The sequence below is a fragment of the Chroicocephalus ridibundus genome, chromosome 9 (assembly GCF_963924245.1).
Source record: "Chroicocephalus ridibundus chromosome 9, bChrRid1.1, whole genome shotgun sequence".
In the NCBI taxonomy this organism is placed as follows: domain Eukaryota; kingdom Metazoa; phylum Chordata; class Aves; order Charadriiformes; family Laridae; genus Chroicocephalus; species Chroicocephalus ridibundus.
Window position 1 is genome coordinate 46,137,606 of NC_086292.1, and position 17,453 is coordinate 46,155,058.

The 17,453-nt window shown below is 46.5% G+C and overlaps 2 protein-coding genes across 12 annotated transcripts in view; one reads left to right on the plus strand and one right to left on the minus strand.

The window, feature by feature from the left end:
* Positions 1 to 4,282, plus strand: part of MEF2A (myocyte enhancer factor 2A) — a 93,482-nt gene extending 89,200 nt beyond the window's left edge. For all 8 annotated transcript variants that reach the window (XM_063347277.1, XM_063347273.1, XM_063347276.1 and 5 more), the window contains one exon: positions 145 to 4,282. In XM_063347277.1, coding sequence (XP_063203347.1) covers positions 145 to 520 — 376 coding nt within the window. In that variant the 3' untranslated portion in view covers positions 521 to 4,282. The remainder of the gene's footprint in view (positions 1 to 144) is intronic.
* A 120-nt stretch (positions 4,283 to 4,402) lies between these two features.
* Positions 4,403 to 17,015, minus strand: LYSMD4 (LysM domain containing 4). 4 transcript variants are annotated; one of them, XM_063347281.1, is made up of 3 exons: positions 16,943 to 17,015; positions 10,888 to 11,175; positions 4,403 to 6,820 (listed from the first exon to the last, which is right to left on the minus strand). In XM_063347281.1, the coding sequence occupies exons 2-3, from the start codon at positions 11,158 to 11,160 to the stop codon at positions 6,272 to 6,274; spliced, it is 822 nt and encodes a 273-aa protein (XP_063203351.1). In that variant the 5' UTR covers positions 11,161 to 11,175; positions 16,943 to 17,015; the 3' UTR covers positions 4,403 to 6,271. The 4 variants fall into 4 exon arrangements, with proteins under 4 accessions (XP_063203351.1, XP_063203350.1, XP_063203349.1 ...); XM_063347280.1 differs by lacking the exon at positions 16,943 to 17,015 and adding an exon at positions 12,969 to 12,989; XM_063347279.1 differs by lacking the exon at positions 16,943 to 17,015 and adding an exon at positions 12,934 to 12,989.
* Between the last annotated feature and the right edge of the window lie 438 nt (positions 17,016 to 17,453).

Below are 17,453 nucleotides of genomic sequence, written 5' to 3' on the forward strand. Positions count from 1 at the left end.
CTTCAGTAAGTTGCATTTATTTACATACTCATTTTGAGGGTGTTGAACCACAAGGCCACACCATCACACAGACACATGAATTGTCACTTTCTTTTCCTTTTTCGTGTTTTCTTATTTCTGCCTTTTTGGTTTTCTTTTTCCCAGTACTGGCAGCCAGCTATCTCAGGGTTCAAATTTATCCATTAATACCAACCAAAACATCAACATAAAATCTGAACCAATTTCACCTCCCCGGGACCGTGTAACTCCCTCTGGGTTCCCGCAGCAGCAGCAGCCACAACCGCAGCAGCCGCAGCCGCCGCCGCCGCAGCAGCAGCCGCAGCCGCCGCAGTCGCGGCAGGAAATGGGCCGCTCTCCTGTTGACAGTCTCAGCAGCTCCAGCAGCTCCTACGACGGCAGCGACCGGGAAGACCCGAGGAGTGATTTCCATTCACCCGTGGTGCTGGGAAGGCCACCGAATTCCGAAGATAGGGAGAGTCCATCGGTAAAACGAATGAGGATGGACACGTGGGTGACATAAGCTTGCGGTGTTGCCTCTTCAGTTTTGTGTTCTCAAAATGAACTGTCCTGACATATCTAAATTTATAAATAAGGACATAAAATAAGTATATTTATATGTATATACATACATGCATATATATATCTTCACATGCATATATATGTGCTAGTGTGTGTAGCATACACGGAATCATCAGGCACTTACGACAAACTTCTTGTATAGCTGCAGATGTCCCATGGTAAAACGTAACAGAACAATCCTGTAGGTATTGATCTAGTCTGGCACTTACCTGGACTCGTTGTTTTAATAATATAACCTGTTTTGCAAAGAAACCTTGTACCCGCATTATAATCCTACCACACTAGATTGCAGAAACCGAGAGGGCTCGCCTGTAGTAACGTCCCTGTGTGTTTTATTCAAGCTGTATGGTTACTTGTAGTTAAGAAATAATGCTTTGTAGCAGCAGAGCAGTAGAAAAGCAGGAAGAAGAAAGCAATACTGTACATAAAATGACCTTTATATTACCCAACCTGGCATGGGTCTCTATTGCAGAGGGTGCATGGAGAAGGGCTGATGCTATAAGAAATAATAAAAAAACAAAACAAAAACAAAAACCCTGTTTTGCACGTGCAAAAAAAAATAGTGTATTGGGTCAAAGAAGTGATTTTTTTAATGAGTGAAAGAGAGACATAGAGAACTCGCATGAAATATTCAGAAAATATTAGCCTAGAAAATAGAACATTAACAAAATAAAATTAATATATTAAGTTATAATTGGAATATGTTTGACAAATTTGTTTTTACGTTCATACCTTTGAAAAATATAGAAACGGATTTTAGCTCATGTATATTTTATATTAAAGAAAACAATACCCTAATGAATTGAAGACTATATATAAAGTTATATACAGTACTTTTGAACACATTCTGCTATGAATTATTTATATAAGCCAAAGCTGTATGTTGTAGCTTTTTTGTAGAGTATAGTTTTATCTTATTTTGACTTTCTAGTTTTTGCTTTCAAAGATGAAAAGGAAAAACTTGCAGGCGGAACCTTGGGGGAAAAATAAGCCATGAACACTTATATGTAAATTTAAATTTGAGCCAAACTCTTTGTGTATATAGCATCCTAAATATATTATCACCTTTGGTGTAAGTACCTATGTATTGTACGTTCACCAGATTAAAAAGTATATTTTTGTGGATTGACGCCAACTTGAAAAAAGGCGAGGTCCTTATTAAGTAGAGTATTCACTGTTTAATATTTACTATTTTGTTAAATATACTGTACTTTCTTTGGATTTTAATTATTATTAATATTATTATCCAGATTTTTCAGAGGGTGTATAAAGGGGTTGTCCCCCTCACTGGTGGTGAATGTGTGCCGTTAAATTGTAATCTCTGTGCTGTATGGTTAAGCTTCATTATACATTTTATATATATGTATATAAATAGCAAAGTGGCAAAAAAAAAAAATAATCCGGTGTTAAGTTCATCCTGCATAAATATAAAAAATCTGTTACAACACATTTTAAGGCATCATTTTAAAGCTGCCTCTTCTGAGGAGGAAAAAAAAAAACCACAAAAAAACAAAACAGTGGAAAAACTTGACCTAATTTCTCATGATAGGGAAATAACACATATCAGACGAGCACAAAAGGTTTTTTCAGTTGGTAAGTGGTTTGGGATAAAGCCTCAGCCTCAGAAACAAGTTTGTGTTCCTCGTTGCTGCTGCCGTGACAGAGGGAGGGATGCAGAGGCCTGGCCAGGAGGAGGGTTGGCAGCTGTTGGACGCGGCAGGGCCTGGCTGGGCCGAGCAGGGGCCGGGGCCGGCGAGGGCAGGGCCTTCCTCCCGCTGACGCGTGGGCCCCGCTCACACCACTCCGTTGAGGGGTTTGGGCTGGGTTTGAGCAGCGAAAAGTCTCAGGAGCCAAACTCGGTTTGGTGGCTGATGCCAGCCTGGCGCGGTGGAGCTGACGGGGCGGTAGGGAGCCGCCTGGGGAGCCCTGTCGGCATCTGGCCTCTTCCCAGGTCCCTCTGCGCGTCCCCCCGTCCTGCAGGGGGGATGTGTCCGCCTGTGCTGGGAACCAAAGTAACGAGATACAACTCAATAGTTCTGGGGAAGAAACTACAGTGCTGTTTTATTATCCAAACTCCTGAAGTTGTCCCTCATATTTATTAAATTCTTGCTTGGGCTTTAAATTTTTTTTTTTTTTTTAGTAATTTAAAAAAATGATGCTGCGAGTAAGAAGTGTGAGAAATGGAAATGCAGCGGGGACAGCGCTCTCCCCGGCTGCTCCCTTTAGTGGGTGACTGAAGAACAAAGTCAGTACCTGCGGCTTCCAAATCCCATCTCTTGTTGTCATGGTAACTTCTAAAAAACGTACAGGTTTCAGTTCGTTCCAGCCACTTACCTTTGGAAATTCCGCTTCATTTATTGTAGGTAGTTGTCGGTTTACAGGAGCGCAGAGGAAAATGAGACTTCTAATGGCAATGCTGTTTCCAAAGCGACTGAATTCACTTACCACTTCAGAGAACCTTTTAATGCTCTGAAAAGTTATGTGATTTTTTTCATTATTTATGCACATATATGAACTTTGCTGTACATCAGAGTGGGAGTTCTGCATTCACATTTACTGTCTATTTTCTTGTGTGCCTTATAAGATGGCTTTGCTGACTGTATCTCAATAGTCTTTATTTCTATGCAGGTTTTTAAACAGTACTATTACTGTTTTCTTAAAGAAAAAAGCTACATAAGGGTTAGAGTTTGTATTGAAATTGCACCAAGGAATTAAAAAAAACCCTAATAATCGGTTCTGAAGAGCTGCCCACGGGCCTGGTCCCGTGTTGCCCCAAACCCTGCACCAGAGTGGGCAGAAGAGACCTCCCCGCGCCTCCGCCTCGGGGGGGCGTCTCCTTGCCACTGAACGAGCGGGAATCCTGGGTTTTAATACCAAGTAACTAACTTTGGAACATACTTTTTTTAGGAATTGTAAAAATGTTTTATAAAAAAATAAAAAGAGGACATAGCACAGATATTTCAACAGGTTCAAAAATACTTTTTTTAAGCAATTGTACTGACTGAAGTTGCAAGTGGATCCGGTCCTGGTCTGATCCCATTCAAGTCTGAATGATTGGAGATTTTTATCTTCTAATGTGACAAATCACCTCTCCATCTTTGAGCTCTCACCATAGGATTTAAAAATACACGTTATCAGGGATTCGTCAGAGAAAAATGCTTTAGCCTTTCCTTTCACTTAGAGGACACTAATGCATCAGAAACTTGCGAATTACTGTGCGCACAAGAAATACATAGTAAATAAGGAACAAAATAACTCCTAACAATTGATCATGGGAAGAAGTTAAATTAGAATGTGAAAGAAAGACTTAACAAATGTAAACATTTAAATCTTAGTAGAAACTTTCTTCACTTTGCTGTGCAAGAGAACACTGCTTTGCTATATTTAAAATGGCTTTTTTAAAAGAGATTTATGTATTTGGTAAATGTTTGTAGTCAACAGTTCACAAAGAAGCTGTTCACGGTTTAATGATGATAAGCCGTTTGGCGGCACAAGCTGGACTTTGTTGCCATCCTTGAGACGAATCTTTTAAGAAAAAAATAAGTTAATCTCAATTTTTTCCCTGAATGTGTTGTTTTTTCTTCAATATACAATAAATATTCTAGTGAACTTTTTATCAAATGGTTAAGAAAATGCTAGAGGTTGTTGTAAAATATTTGTATCCTGCATTCACTAAAGTAAAGATACTGGCTTTTACTGTGTACTCCAGCCTCTCTCGTGTTTGCAGATCACGCTCCTCGGGGCTGCATCTTCGCCTCCTGCTCCGCGTGTCTGAAACGCTCTTCACATTCGGCTTTGAAGTGTTGGTTTTAAACTGCAGCAATGATTCTTTTCCCCCCAAAATCTGTCTTGATTATACATATACTTGCTACTACATTCAAATTAAGAACTGATGCCGTGTGAGAACCGCATTGCCAAGAGTTTACAGTCAGGCGTGCTGTTCCCAGTGTCCTGTGGAGACGGGGCTGGGCATGGGGCTGTCCAGGGGCTGTGACACAACACAGTCGCGTTGCGGTGACAAAAAAGAAAGCGCAAGCTGTCTGGGGTGGGTGGTGCCCCTTGTGCTTTTATTTCATTTTGCTTTATTTAAAAATGTCATAACCCACCCCATCCTGAAAAAGAGAGCGATACATTTCCTTCACAGAAGAAAAAGTACAAGGGTGTTTGGTGGTTTTTTTTTCAGTACAAGATAGTTCAAGGGAGGGCAAAGGAGGGCTCTGTCCCCCTGCCCACCACCTCTGCCCTCAGCAGCTGCTGCCGGGCCCCTCCTGCGCAGAGCAGCTTTCAGCTGCTGCCGTCACACACTGCCCCATCCCTGGTCAGGCTCCACACACCTGAGCTGCCACAGACCTTAGCGTCAGGATCCAGGAAAGCATCTACCTCTGCCCGCAGGCCCTGAATTTGCTGAATTACATTTTTGAGACACGTTCTTCTCTGCAGCAAAATTCCCCAAAGCCTTGTTTCTGCACCCCTCTAGTGCGTACTGTTCACTGATGTGACCTCAGACTGACTTACCCACGGCTCGGGACACCACCAGCCTCCGAAGCTTCACTGGTCTTGCCTATGTGCTCAGAAGCTTTTTAATGCAACAGCAGCAGTTCACAGAAATATTTAACATGCAGCAGCTTCACCATCCCCATCCCATGAGGGATTTCCACTTCTTTCTGTGACTGTCTAAGGTAACGCTGGGCTTCTTTCCTGGACCTTGCAAATTAAACACAGCTCAGCAGTGCTCTCTCACGTGAAGACTACAACCAAGGACCTCCAGTCCGTGTCTGAAATTGGGTGTTTGAGATGCACCATTATGGAGATAGTATTCTTTTTTTAAAGTAACACTGGCTTGACCTCCCCTCAGCAAATGAGCCTTTGAGAAGGACAGTGATACCACAGGCTTAACGCTCCTCTCACAGCCTCTTCCAATACTCCTCGGCCATCTGTGGTCACGCTGATGTTTTGGCGCTGGACGAGCAGCACCCTGGCAAAAGCAGGGGTTCTGCAATGAGCTCCACCTGCAGAGACACCGGACTTCAAGAGCCATCTCTGAAGGATTTCATCGAGGAGCAGAGGCCTGGGCTCCCCCTTCCCGGCAGTGGGCTTGAAGCATCTTAATAAACATTTACTGAGAAGGATGAAAAGGTGAGGTGCTGCCAGCGCCCCTTGTGCCGTGGCACACCCAGCTTAATACACCGGACGCCATCATTTTAGGCTTAAGTATGCCAACACTGCCATGGTCCGCAAGAGCTAAAATGACAGTACAGAGAAAAAAAAAAAAAAAAAATTCCCCACTTATACGCTAAGCAAAATGTGTTTCTTTAAAATGCAAACAACCCCCAACTTTCCATTAATACTGCACTCTCTGTCTCAGCAGCGAAGGATTTGCTTCCTAGACAAGGCATTAAGAAATACCCGAAGCAAACAACAGTAAATTGCTACAAAATCCTGTCCCTCAACAGAGTTCACGAATGGTAAGCCAGCTGCCTGATGATCGTTATAAGCAGCATCCTTTTTCCCCCCCCCCAAAAAAATCACCTCACCTCACTTTCAGTCACATTCAGGATTATAACATCAGCTACTTAAAAAAATTAAAACCAATCATCTGTATTGTCATCCCCCTGAATGCACTCGAGTCAGCGTCACTGGCGTACAGGCTCCAGTGCTGGGAGGAGAGGCTGTACGTGGCTGCGTCTCCCCCTTAGGATTTTTTTTCTACACCTGAGCTTGGTAATTTCCCTTCCAATCCTTCTGTTGAAATATTTGAGGCTAGTGTTGTGTTGGAGGTATGGGCCACCAGGGCTTGTGTTTTAAAATAGATGATATAAAATACTGGCAAGACAATTCCTATCAGGAGCATAATAAAAACTGCATTCCACCACTGGATGCCACAGTCTGCGCCGTTACTTGTCTTCTGCTTCCCTGACTCGGGCCGTGGCCTCTCCGGTGCCTCCACACAAAACTCCGCATTTAGCTGGACCTCCGCCTGCACCGCGTCCTGAATGTTCTTGTCAATCCCCTTGAAGTAGTCACTCAGGTGTCTGCCCTCAGCAGAGCTGCTCGCGCCATCATCAGGCTCCGGTAAGTCCACGAGCGTCAGGCCGGTCTGGGAGGACGCAGTCGGGAGCGGCCTTAGTTCTCTGCCGTTCTCCGTTAACAGCCCGTGGGTCTTCACGGGGATCTTGATGGACTTCAATGCATACAAGTCCTGCTCCCGGATGAAGTTGTTGACGCGTTTGATATCCGCAACCTACAGAATCCAAAAAGGACACGAATATTACTGTAGCACAACCCAGTACTGAAACAGGAAGTAGCTATAAAAGTAGTGTGCAAGCAGCAGCCAGAAAATAAAAGCAAGCCGTGGCTGCAAGTGGCTCAGTGTTTTGCAGAGATTTCCCAGCTGTTGTGGGGATGCTCCAGGTCCTGCAGGATAGAGACAGTCCCCTATTAAACCAGTCTATAACCTCCTCTAGTGTTCTTGCACCTCATACATGCTGTATTTCGCTCACTACTGGTTTTCCCTCCCTTTTGCATTCTTTACCCTTCTCTCACTTACTTTCTAATCCAAGTTAAAGCAAGAAGAGTCTTTATAACAGATCCTTTTTAAAACAGTTTTCATAGCCTGAAACAATGCATGAGTGTTTAAGGTGAGAGGGCAATGGCAGCAAGAGCAGGCCAAACCCTCCCCCTGCTCAGAAAGCAAATTCAGAGTGAACAGAGCTCCATCTTTGGAGCATACGGCAGCTTTGAAAGCAAAACCACAGTCTGGCAGAGAGCAGGCGAGCATCTCTCCCACACAGGCGCGAGCACCCTTTGCTCGTGTTCCCAAGCACCACCCCTCTTCTGCATGACAGCAGCTCCACACAGCTCATTTCTGCACTGTTGGTAAATGCTCCTGCTGAAGGCATAGTTACAGCAACAATCTCTGTGCATCATCTCCGGTGGCTCGTGTGTAGGGTCCGCTATTCCCACCCAGCTCAGTGATGCAAATAGTGAGAACAGCAAGGAAGAACAAACCAGACGTACAGCACAAGTCACAAGGACAGCTGGTATCAAAGAAAAGACAAAGGCGAGGGAGCATTTCTTTATTTAATCTTAAATAAAGAGAAGACAGCTTAATACAGTATGCACAAGCAACAACCTAAGTACGTGAACTTCTCAGCTGCCCTAAACCCTCTGTCAAAGAAAATGAACAGGACCGTCAGTGAGTGCAAGGAGCTCTCCACAGCAGCCAAGGAGACATGAAAGGAGCTCGAGGGAAAAGCTGGAGGATGCAAAACAAAGAAAACAGCAGGACCCCAAACCAAAGAGAAAGGCAACATGAACAAGTTACCCACCTCTGATACATCACACAGAAGAGACACAGTATAAGGAGTGTGCTTTCAGAGAAAGTTTGATTTGTTCTTTTAGAAATCTCGCAAATTACTGTATGAACTGCATTCACAAGCTTGAGGCTACCAGTGAAACTGGGGAACTAAAAACAACAAAGCACTTTACTTCCTAAGCAAACACGTTAAGTGCCATCAGCACCAAAATCGTTGATAGTTCAGGGCAAAGATCTTTTAAAAGACAATACACGATACACCAGAGGAGAGCGTGAAAACCTCTTCTCCCATTGCAACAAATGTTCAGGGCTACTTGCAGGCTGTGCTGCTGCCAGCTGGCTGCCAGGAGCGGGCAGGCACCAGCCCAGCAGCACAGGAGGTGCCAAGGAGAAGGCCATCCTCCCTCCCTCCCTGCAGGGAGTTCCCAGGGGCTGGATCGAGGAGCTCGCACTGGGCCGCAGGAGAGGGGCCGCAGCAGCTCTGCCTGCAGCGCTCCCTCCCCGCATCTCCCCTCCAGCCCCTACGGGCCATCAGGGAACCACACATCTACCGTGCAGTCTCTGAAAGATGGCCAGTCTGCTACCTCACAGCCAGCAAGCAAGACCCTGCTGAAGGGCAGAGCTGAGATGAATGCCTGAATCTCACATCCACTCCGCAACACTTGAGAAATCGGAAAATGGGACGTTTAATCTAGATCCTAATCTGGTGCCCCTGAGGCAAAAGGAATCCTCAGCTGCTGGTTCAGACTCCTCACAGCTTGCCCCAGCCTAACATCAGGACTTAAACCCTGCAAAATTTTTTAGTTATGAAATAACAATCTCGCCCAAAGCCTCCTAAATGGGGTGGTGCTTCAATTTTTGGTTTTGTTCCAATGAAAACAAATTATTGGGACAGTAAATATCCCCTGCAGTGTCTGCAATCAAACACTGCAATGTTGTGCTAAGGCTCTAGAAACAGAAAGTGGAGCAGCACTCACACAGAAACAAACAAAGCTGATGGGAAGAATGCGAGAACACTTGGCTGCACAAGCCATTTAGGCTTATTTTCTGTACTCATTTTTTTGGCTGCCGTGAGCTCCTCTTGTCCCAGCTAAGAACAATGCCAAAAGCAGGCCAGGACTATAAATGGTCAAGAGTAAAAATGAGAATTTTAAAGTGCTTTGCATCTCTGCCAAGTTATCTGCAGCATACACAAAGCTATTTGTTGCACTGTCTTAATACCCCCACCCCAATTAGGCCCTGACGAGTCTGAAACCAATGACAAGTTCTCATTGATTTCAAGAAAAGCTCATCCCGGGTTTTTTTAAATACAGTTGCATGTATTTGTGGCTACAAATCTTCCTTATTGATGTTCTGGTAGCCTTTCAGGAGCTGCTTAATTGTGCAAGTAAAACAAAATACATCAAAATCTATCAGTGCCAGTTTGTAAACAGAAAAATGCACAGACCTCCAATAATAACAAGTCAGAAGTGCCCTTTATGGCAGGGAGGAGAACACTGACTATCTGATCCCTCGCCATCAGCTTGCTTTCTCCACTGGCCAAGCCCAGCAGCCTTCAGTGGGGCAGGCAGAGTAGATCTACCTGCACGCACTGGGGCAGACAGGCTCCAGGCATGGGGCAGCAGAGGAGGCAGATGAACAGCCATGGCAGAGACAGGACCGAGTCCTCCTGCGTTACAGTACAGGGGACACAGCAGAATTTTTCATGCCATAAACCAAAAGAGCTGCTCAGAATCTTCCTCCTTTGAGCTCACCAAACTGCTGTGGTTTGACATAAGTGGCAATAATGATGCAATTGCTCCTGCTTAGAGATGAGCATATAGTCATGACTACAAAGTCAACTGCTGTAGCTCTGTGTTTTCACGTTCTACCGGTGCCAATCAAGGCTTATTCAAGTCCTACCAGACTCGTTTCTTCACACGCATCGGGCTTGTCAGCAGAACATAGAAGGGTTTCTTCTTTGTTTTGTTTTTGTTTCTAAGGGAATGGGAGGGAGGAATTGTCGCAATTCCTCTAAGTCCTCTTGCTTCAGCTGCACCACACAGCTGTGTTGTTGAGCAAGACAGACTGCAATAGTATTGCAGCGGTTGAGCCAGTACCGTATCATTATCCCCATCCAGGTCACTGTCCAGTGGTTTGCATCATGGAACTTTTTAATCACAGTCTAGCTTGCAGATAAAGGAGGGTCTAAAAATAGAGCTTTAACTGCTAAACAACAGGGTACTTCTAACATTCATATCAGGTAATTAAACTTTTCAACAGTTTTTCTATAAAACTCTGCATTGGAACAAAGAAAATGTATTTTGTAGTATGTCCCAACTCCAGAGAAAATTCACCGTGCACACCTGCTCCCTGCTGCCCGCAGATTGCTGAACCGCACACACTTCTGGGTACGATGGCAATTAAAGCCCACATACATCTGGACTCTGTGACCTGAGCTTTGGCAGCTCTCCTTCTCCCAGTCCACCTGTGTAGACTTAGACCCTCCTTGCAATATGTAAGCTCATACCTTCAAAAAAAAAAAATAAACACGCACGCCTTCCAGACCAGACTCCATCAGAGTGGCATTTCTCTGCACTGTTCAGTTTGCTTCTTGCTTCAAAAACTGTATGCTCCTTGAGAGCAGGGCTCTCACTCTCATTTCTGCACTCAGCTACCTACTTGTTGCCCTCACTTAAATAACTAAGTACAAATCATGACTGCTGCGCTGCACTTAGTCATTCAAATTAAACAGGAAAGCAGGTCACACAGGGCGTGGGGTTGACAGTATCTTCCCAGGCCGTGAGCACTCTTTGTTGTTGTTGGGGTTTTTTTTCGCCTGTCTCCAGCTCAGTTTTACCCAGATATTGACCATTCATGACTTACACAGGGCAAACACTTCTCAGTGTCAAAACCACTAGACAACAGCATGCCTCCCTGTAATTCTGGAAACTAAGCTACATGTAAAATTCCTCTAAAGTAATTAAAATCAACCAAACAGAGATAGCTCTTACTTTACAACCATACTGCAGGGCTAGCTTGTTAAGATTATCATCCTCTGTAATCTCCCGTTCCAGAAGTACCACATCTCCAACTCTGTCCCGAGAAGTGCTGCATCGCTGCTGCTCCTTGCCCCTCGGTCGCAATTCCGTAACGTTGAGTTCCTCCTCTGATGACTCTTCTGAATCAGATCGGCCATTGGGAAATACATACACCTGCCTGCCTGGATAGTTGTGGATGGTGACAGGAGCCTGGAAGGATCTTGTCCGGCTCTCATTCAGCCTCATCTTTTATACCAGCGCCTGGAACAAAAATGAGACATTTTGAATTTCATAGAATCATAGAATTGTCAGGGTTGGAAGGGACCTTAAAGATCATCTAGTTCCAACCCCCCTGCCGTGGGCAGGGACATCTTCCACTAGATCAGGTTGCTCAGAGCCCCGGCCAGACTGGCCTTAAAAACTTCCAGGGATGGGGCTTCCACCACCTCTCTGGTGGTGGAATTTCCTTAATACCAGTGTTTGTTTCTTAGAATGTAAGATTTGGGAAAATGGACAAAAAACACAGTTTTTGCACGCGTGTACACACACACACAAAGCTTTCCTTTTACCCAGATCTTCTCGGGGGCAAACCTAAAAGATGCCACTCTAACAGCAACGACAGAGACCCGAGAAGCCTTATGTACACAAGCTTCAACAATGGCTAGATTATTTTCAAACCGTTGTTTTGTCCACCTGTGGACAAACCCCTGCGTAACACTACTTTGCTACACATCTTAAATAATGCTAGATTTTGTAAAAAAAAAAAAAAAAAAAAAGGCATAAAAAAGAGTCACTTGAGCCAGGTGTCTCTAATGATGGTAAAAAAAACCATGGAACCACATCAGTTCTCCTACCAATACACATTAAAAACTGGCCAAAATTATCCTTCGCATCACTTTTACAGAAGTCCTTTGTTCTCTACACTTTAAGAATCTGCATTTTAATTTCATGGAAGTGCACTTTTTTTTTTTTTTTTTAAATAAGGACAGCTCAAGTCACACCTAATTTCAACCTGAATGACAAGGTCATTTTGTTGCATAAAGGTAAGAACCTGCCTGAGCACTTTGTTTTAATTATTGATAGGTCTACACCAGCAAGTTATTAGATAGCTACTTTTTTTTTTTTTTTTTCCTTCAATCCTCAGCTCCACAGTTTGTTGTCAGGAATAGGTACAGGTAAGAACAGAACCCCATTGACCTTAATATTCTTAATCTACTCATAAGGGATTGTTACGGTGAAACCACTACCATTTTACGGATTTCATTAGTATTCAGCATGGCAGCCACCGGCTGCAGGCAGGGTCACAGCTGGGCTAGGAGAGCTTAAGACTGAAAGCCACAGTCTCTCTGGCCACTCCTGTGGGACACTTCTGCCCTTCGACAGGCTGTAAGCCAAAGGTGCTCTCCTGACGCTCTTCCCTTACCGCTTCTCCTCAGGGAGGGACAAAACTCTTCCCCAGCCCGGCTCTGGCCGCCCCAAACCCCGCAGCCCTGGGTCGGGCCGGCATGGGGCCAGCCTGGCTCCCGCCCCGCACCAACACACGTGGCGAACGGGGTGCCGGCAACCACCGGGAGGCAGGAGCCCGCCTCCCCGCGCCCCCCTCCCTGTTTCGCCAGGGCGCAAGGCCACCCCCACGCCGGGATCGGCGCTCGCTCCGCTCCCGGGCCGGGGCCGCCGGCGGCGCCTCCCCGGGGCACAGCAAGGCGGCGGCCCGCAGCCCCCCTCAGCCCCGGGGGTGTCGACGCGCCGCTCCCCTCAACGCCGCAGGAGGTTCCGATCCCCTCAGCGCCTCAGGGGCCCCCGCTCCCTGCAGGACCCCGCTCCCCTCAGCACCTCAGGAGGCCTCGATCCCCGCAGGGCCCCTCTCCTCACAGGGAGCCCCGATCCCCGCGGGGCCCCGCTCCCCTCAGCGCCGGAGGGAGCCGGGCCCCTGCTGCACGGCGAGACCGACCCTGTCCTGCCCCGCTCCCCTCAGCCCCGCGAGGCGGCCGGGCCCTGTCCCCAGCCCCCTGCACTGACCCGCCGCTCGCCGGCCATCGGCCACACGCACCAACCTAGCCCCCGCTCTCGCCCAGCTCTCCTCCCATTGGCTAGCAGCGCCGAAAGGCGGACCCTCAGCGCCGCCTGGCCAATGGGCGGCGGGAAAAACCCGTGGAGCGAGGTTGGTTGAGCGGTCAGCGCCGGAGCCTGTTGGCGGGAGGGCGGGCCCCACTTAAAGGGCCCGCGCCCCTGTCCCCGGCCCGGGCGGGACGTCGCGGAGCACTCGCGGCAGCCGGGGCATACGCGGGTGGTGTCGTCGTAATTAGATACCTGATACTGGGGTTATATAATGCTATAATAAAGTGTCAGTGATTACATTGTCAGTAGATTGATTATACACACAAATATATCCCATCTACAGCAAACTTGGCCCGAAATTTCGGGAGCAGCGAGGAGCGGCCAGTGCGGGCCCAGGGCCGCCCTCCCGTGCTCGGCAGGGCCGGCGGGGGCCTGTGGGCACCGGTCCCTTCCCGCTGCTGGCCTTTGGCGAGGCCAGAGGCTGCGGGGCGGCTGGCGGAGCCGGTGGGGGGCGTTCTGCACTGGTATGTTTTCCTTGGCCCATCCCGACTCGTGGCTTATGTTTAAAAAACAAGCTCAGGACAAGTCTTTAACAAGTTCCACATGCAAAGCTTTTCCAGGGCGGTGGGAGAGGAGAAGTGTTTCCTCGTAGCTGGTTGCAGGAATTAACCGGGCACCGCTGGCCCCAAGGGCTGGCGTGAAGGTCCCAAAGGAGATGGACTTCTACTTCTGCTACTACTTTTAAGTTAAATTAAAGCTGAGCGCAGCTGCTGGCTATCCCCTTGCCTTCTCTCCGGGTGCCGGAGGCAGAGAAGGCAAGAGGGGAGAGTATTTCCTCTCCAGCTCTTGCTACCGCTAGGCTGGATGCAACATCAGTTGGGAAATGTCACACACTGGAGAGGAAGGAAGGCTCCTTGAGCGTGGACGTTATTTTCTTAAGCAACAGCCATTGCTTCCTCGCGGCTCTCGCGTCTTTGTGGGGCTGAGTGGTGTCGGCAGGGCTGGAAGGGCGGTAGGAATGTGTCCAGGCAGGACTGTGGCTGAAGCCAGCTCCTCCGAGCAGCCAGCACCCCATCCCCGAGCAGGTGTTATGATTTCCATCCTGATTTTCCATCCCTGGGCCAGCTTGTCTCAGGAGCAGACGATTTTGGGGCTCAGCCAGTTTACATACCTTTCTGACCCAACAGACGATGGATTTAGTGTGCTGGAGAGGGCTCTACAAGAGTGGGGACTAGATGAGACATGCCAAAATGCCTTCCCTGAGCCACTTATAATCTCTCTGTGACTACTGAGTTCAAAAGTTATGAGTAATAATCACACTTTGTCAAACAAATACAGGTTACTCAGGGTGACCTACTCGAACCTGGAAAATACAACTGCTAAGGTGATCTGGAAACACAGGGGAAACAAGCAAACTTTGTTGACAGAGCTAAAGTCTGGATTGGCTTACTTTACTTAACTGTCATTTACTGCTTATTATTTTTCTAACTTTTAAAATATCAGGAAGAATTATTAATTAATCTCATGGGAAAACACCAGGAAATGTAGATGGGAAATTGCTTCATCCTCCAGCTGAAAGATCCTTACAGAATCCTTATGAAAAGGTGGTTTTCTCCCAACTGCGGGGATGAAACAGCTGTTAAGAAAATCAAGCAAAAATGTTTTTAATAGTCAGACTCAAAATCATTTCCCTTCTCAGATTTGTCTACACAAATCGTAAACACAAGGTACTCGACTGGCATCAATTGATTGCAAATGGGTAATCTGTCACCGAGATGTAAACATCCCCGCACAGAGAACACTGCAGGTTTCTCCGCTGTCTCTGATACATTCTGACCTCTTTTCTGTCCCTCAGAAAGTCTTCCAGGTCCTAATGGAGAAAGAACGAAAGGCTCAGAACAAAACCCGCCAATTTAGAGCCTTTCAGGCCTTCATTATCAAGTGGAAAGGACAGAAGAAAGGCCTGTTTCGGTTCTTTTTTTGCCTTCATAGGCACTTACACTGCCAATTTGCTCCCTGCCTTTTATGGGAAATTAAAACAGCTCGGGATTTTTTTCTAACTGTCTGTGGAAGATTCTGCAGGGACCCACTCTGCGCTAGCTCACGGAAAGGTCCTTCACCTTTCTTACTTCCAGGAGCCTGACATACAACTCCAGTGGTGCCTAAATAGGACCTGGATGGATCTCGACAAATTCACTTCAGGTAGGACACGGAGAAGCTCCCAGTCCATTTTCTGGTGGTTTCTAGACCTAAGGCGTTACATGGACATAAACCACACCAGCCCTGCGGCAGCACCATTTGCCTGCAGCAGCAGGACCCCAGGAACCTGCTGCTGTTGTGGTCCCATGACATGACTCTGCTCTCCCTCCCAGCAGTGCGTCTGCAAGAGAGCTATGCTGCAAAAAGATCCCAGTCCTCGTGAGAATTTACTACTTGAAATATGTATCGTTCTTGAGCTATAGGGGTCTACAAGATTCTCTTTATCTTGGCCTAAAATTCAGGCGGCAGCTGTGATAGTTTTACCAGGCCTGAATAGGGAAATGACAGGGAATTAGCGGCCGTTCACTGAGTGCAGCCCTGCCCCTTCTGCCCTCTGGGACCTTCAAACTATCATATTTTACCTTAAAATATTATACTTGTTCTCACTTCAGCAAGAAACCTGCTTCTAGCAGAGTGGGATAATTTCGCTATTAGGTCGTTAATCCAGCTAGGATTTATTACACTGAAAAAAGCACCACAACAGGAGGCTTTTCAAAATGTTTTAGGTACCTATCAGCTTTTTCCAGGCTTTTTCAGTGTGCGCATCCTCCGCGGATCTTTCCAGTGCAACAGCTCAAGCTCAGCCTTGTGTCATTTCCCAGCAGCTTTTGCTGACCCCTTGGCCTTTTCCTGAACCATTTCGCTTCGCAGCAGAATAGCTCAACTCTGCACCTCAGAACAGCTCAACCCCCTGCTCCTCCAAGCTCGGCTGTGTTTTGTGTAAGCCAGGTTTGTTCAAGCCAAAGTAGAGAGACGTGGTGGCATGTCAGCAATCAGCAGATACATCATTTCAGACCCGGTCCCCAACGTGAACTGAGAGATGCGTCTGCTCAGTGGCTTTGTTACTGCAAATGTTACTGCTTTCCAGTGGCCTTGCTGTGCTGAAGCTCCATTGATGCAAACTGTGGTCAGTACGCAGAATACGAGGCCCCTTAACAAGAAATAAACTGTCCGTTTTGTAGGGGAGCTGATGTTGGCTCTGGGCCAGCTGCATGGATGATGTAATCATTCCAAATAATTGGAATATTTTTGTTGTTAGCAGATAGATTGTGAGAGCTGCAAAGCCCCAGACAACTGAAGTCTGCGTGGGAGCTGAACAGTTCGGTCATTATACACATTCAGCCAACATAAGGGTCCTACATCCCCTGAATTTCAGGAAGAAGTCCTCCTACCCCCGACTTACGTCAATGCAGAGGGCAACAGAACTGAGAAAACCTGTTCATTTTCACTTAATTCAAAGTAGCAATGTGTCCATGATGCTGGGCACCAGTCAGCATTCACATCGATGCAAGCTCCTTCCCAGGGAACGTCAGAGTTAATCACTTTGTGATAAAGAATCAAAACTTTAATGAAGGTTTTGGTTGGGGCTTTTCAAAGGGAGCATAATCTAGGATAGGGATCTCCTCTTTTGTCCCTGTGATTCCTGTAAGCTCTTGCTCAGATCCAGAATCGCTGTTCTCTTCATCGCTTTGGTTTTGCCCCTGTTTTTTCAGGCTCACTTCAGAAGTGTCACAGGCGTCAGACACGTATTCCTTGTGTCTTTCTTTGCTTCTCTTTAAGCAGCCTTCTAAGCTCTGCAATAAAATCTATTAGTTGGATTTCAGATCACTCAGTGATAGTCTGCCTTCCATCCCTGGGAAAGTAATAACTTAATGAGCAACTCGCAGAAAGCATTTCCAGTCTCTCTTGCGCTGGTATTCAATTAACTCACCTGCCCGGAGGTGGGCCGTTTCACACATCCATGCACACGTTGCTCGTCGGCGCTAACTGATGCTCAGGCTACAGCTGCTCAGGCTGGAATCTGATGGTTTCCAACTGCCCAGGACTAGTAGGAGTAAAAATTGCAATTCATAAATCACCAGGACCATCATTAATTGTGATTTCATCCATGATCTGGGATTAATAAAAGCAAGACAGAGTAAAATCATTCACCTGTTTCCTTCACCGTATAGGCTATTAACAATAAAAATGTAGAATGTGCAGTCAATAAAAGATGAAGAAGGGGACCCTCACAAGTAGCAAACTACTGTCCTGACACTACATACAGCACAAGTTAAAAAAATACTTCTTGAGTGTCTGCTTCTTGTACCAACCAATTATGCCTATTTAATTTAGCATATACGGGGAGGGCTCCTATACAGCACTGTGAGGCAACAGGAATCTGCTGATTTTTCTGATATTGCTGAATTATATTTAAAAAAAAAAAAAAAAAGAAAAAGATG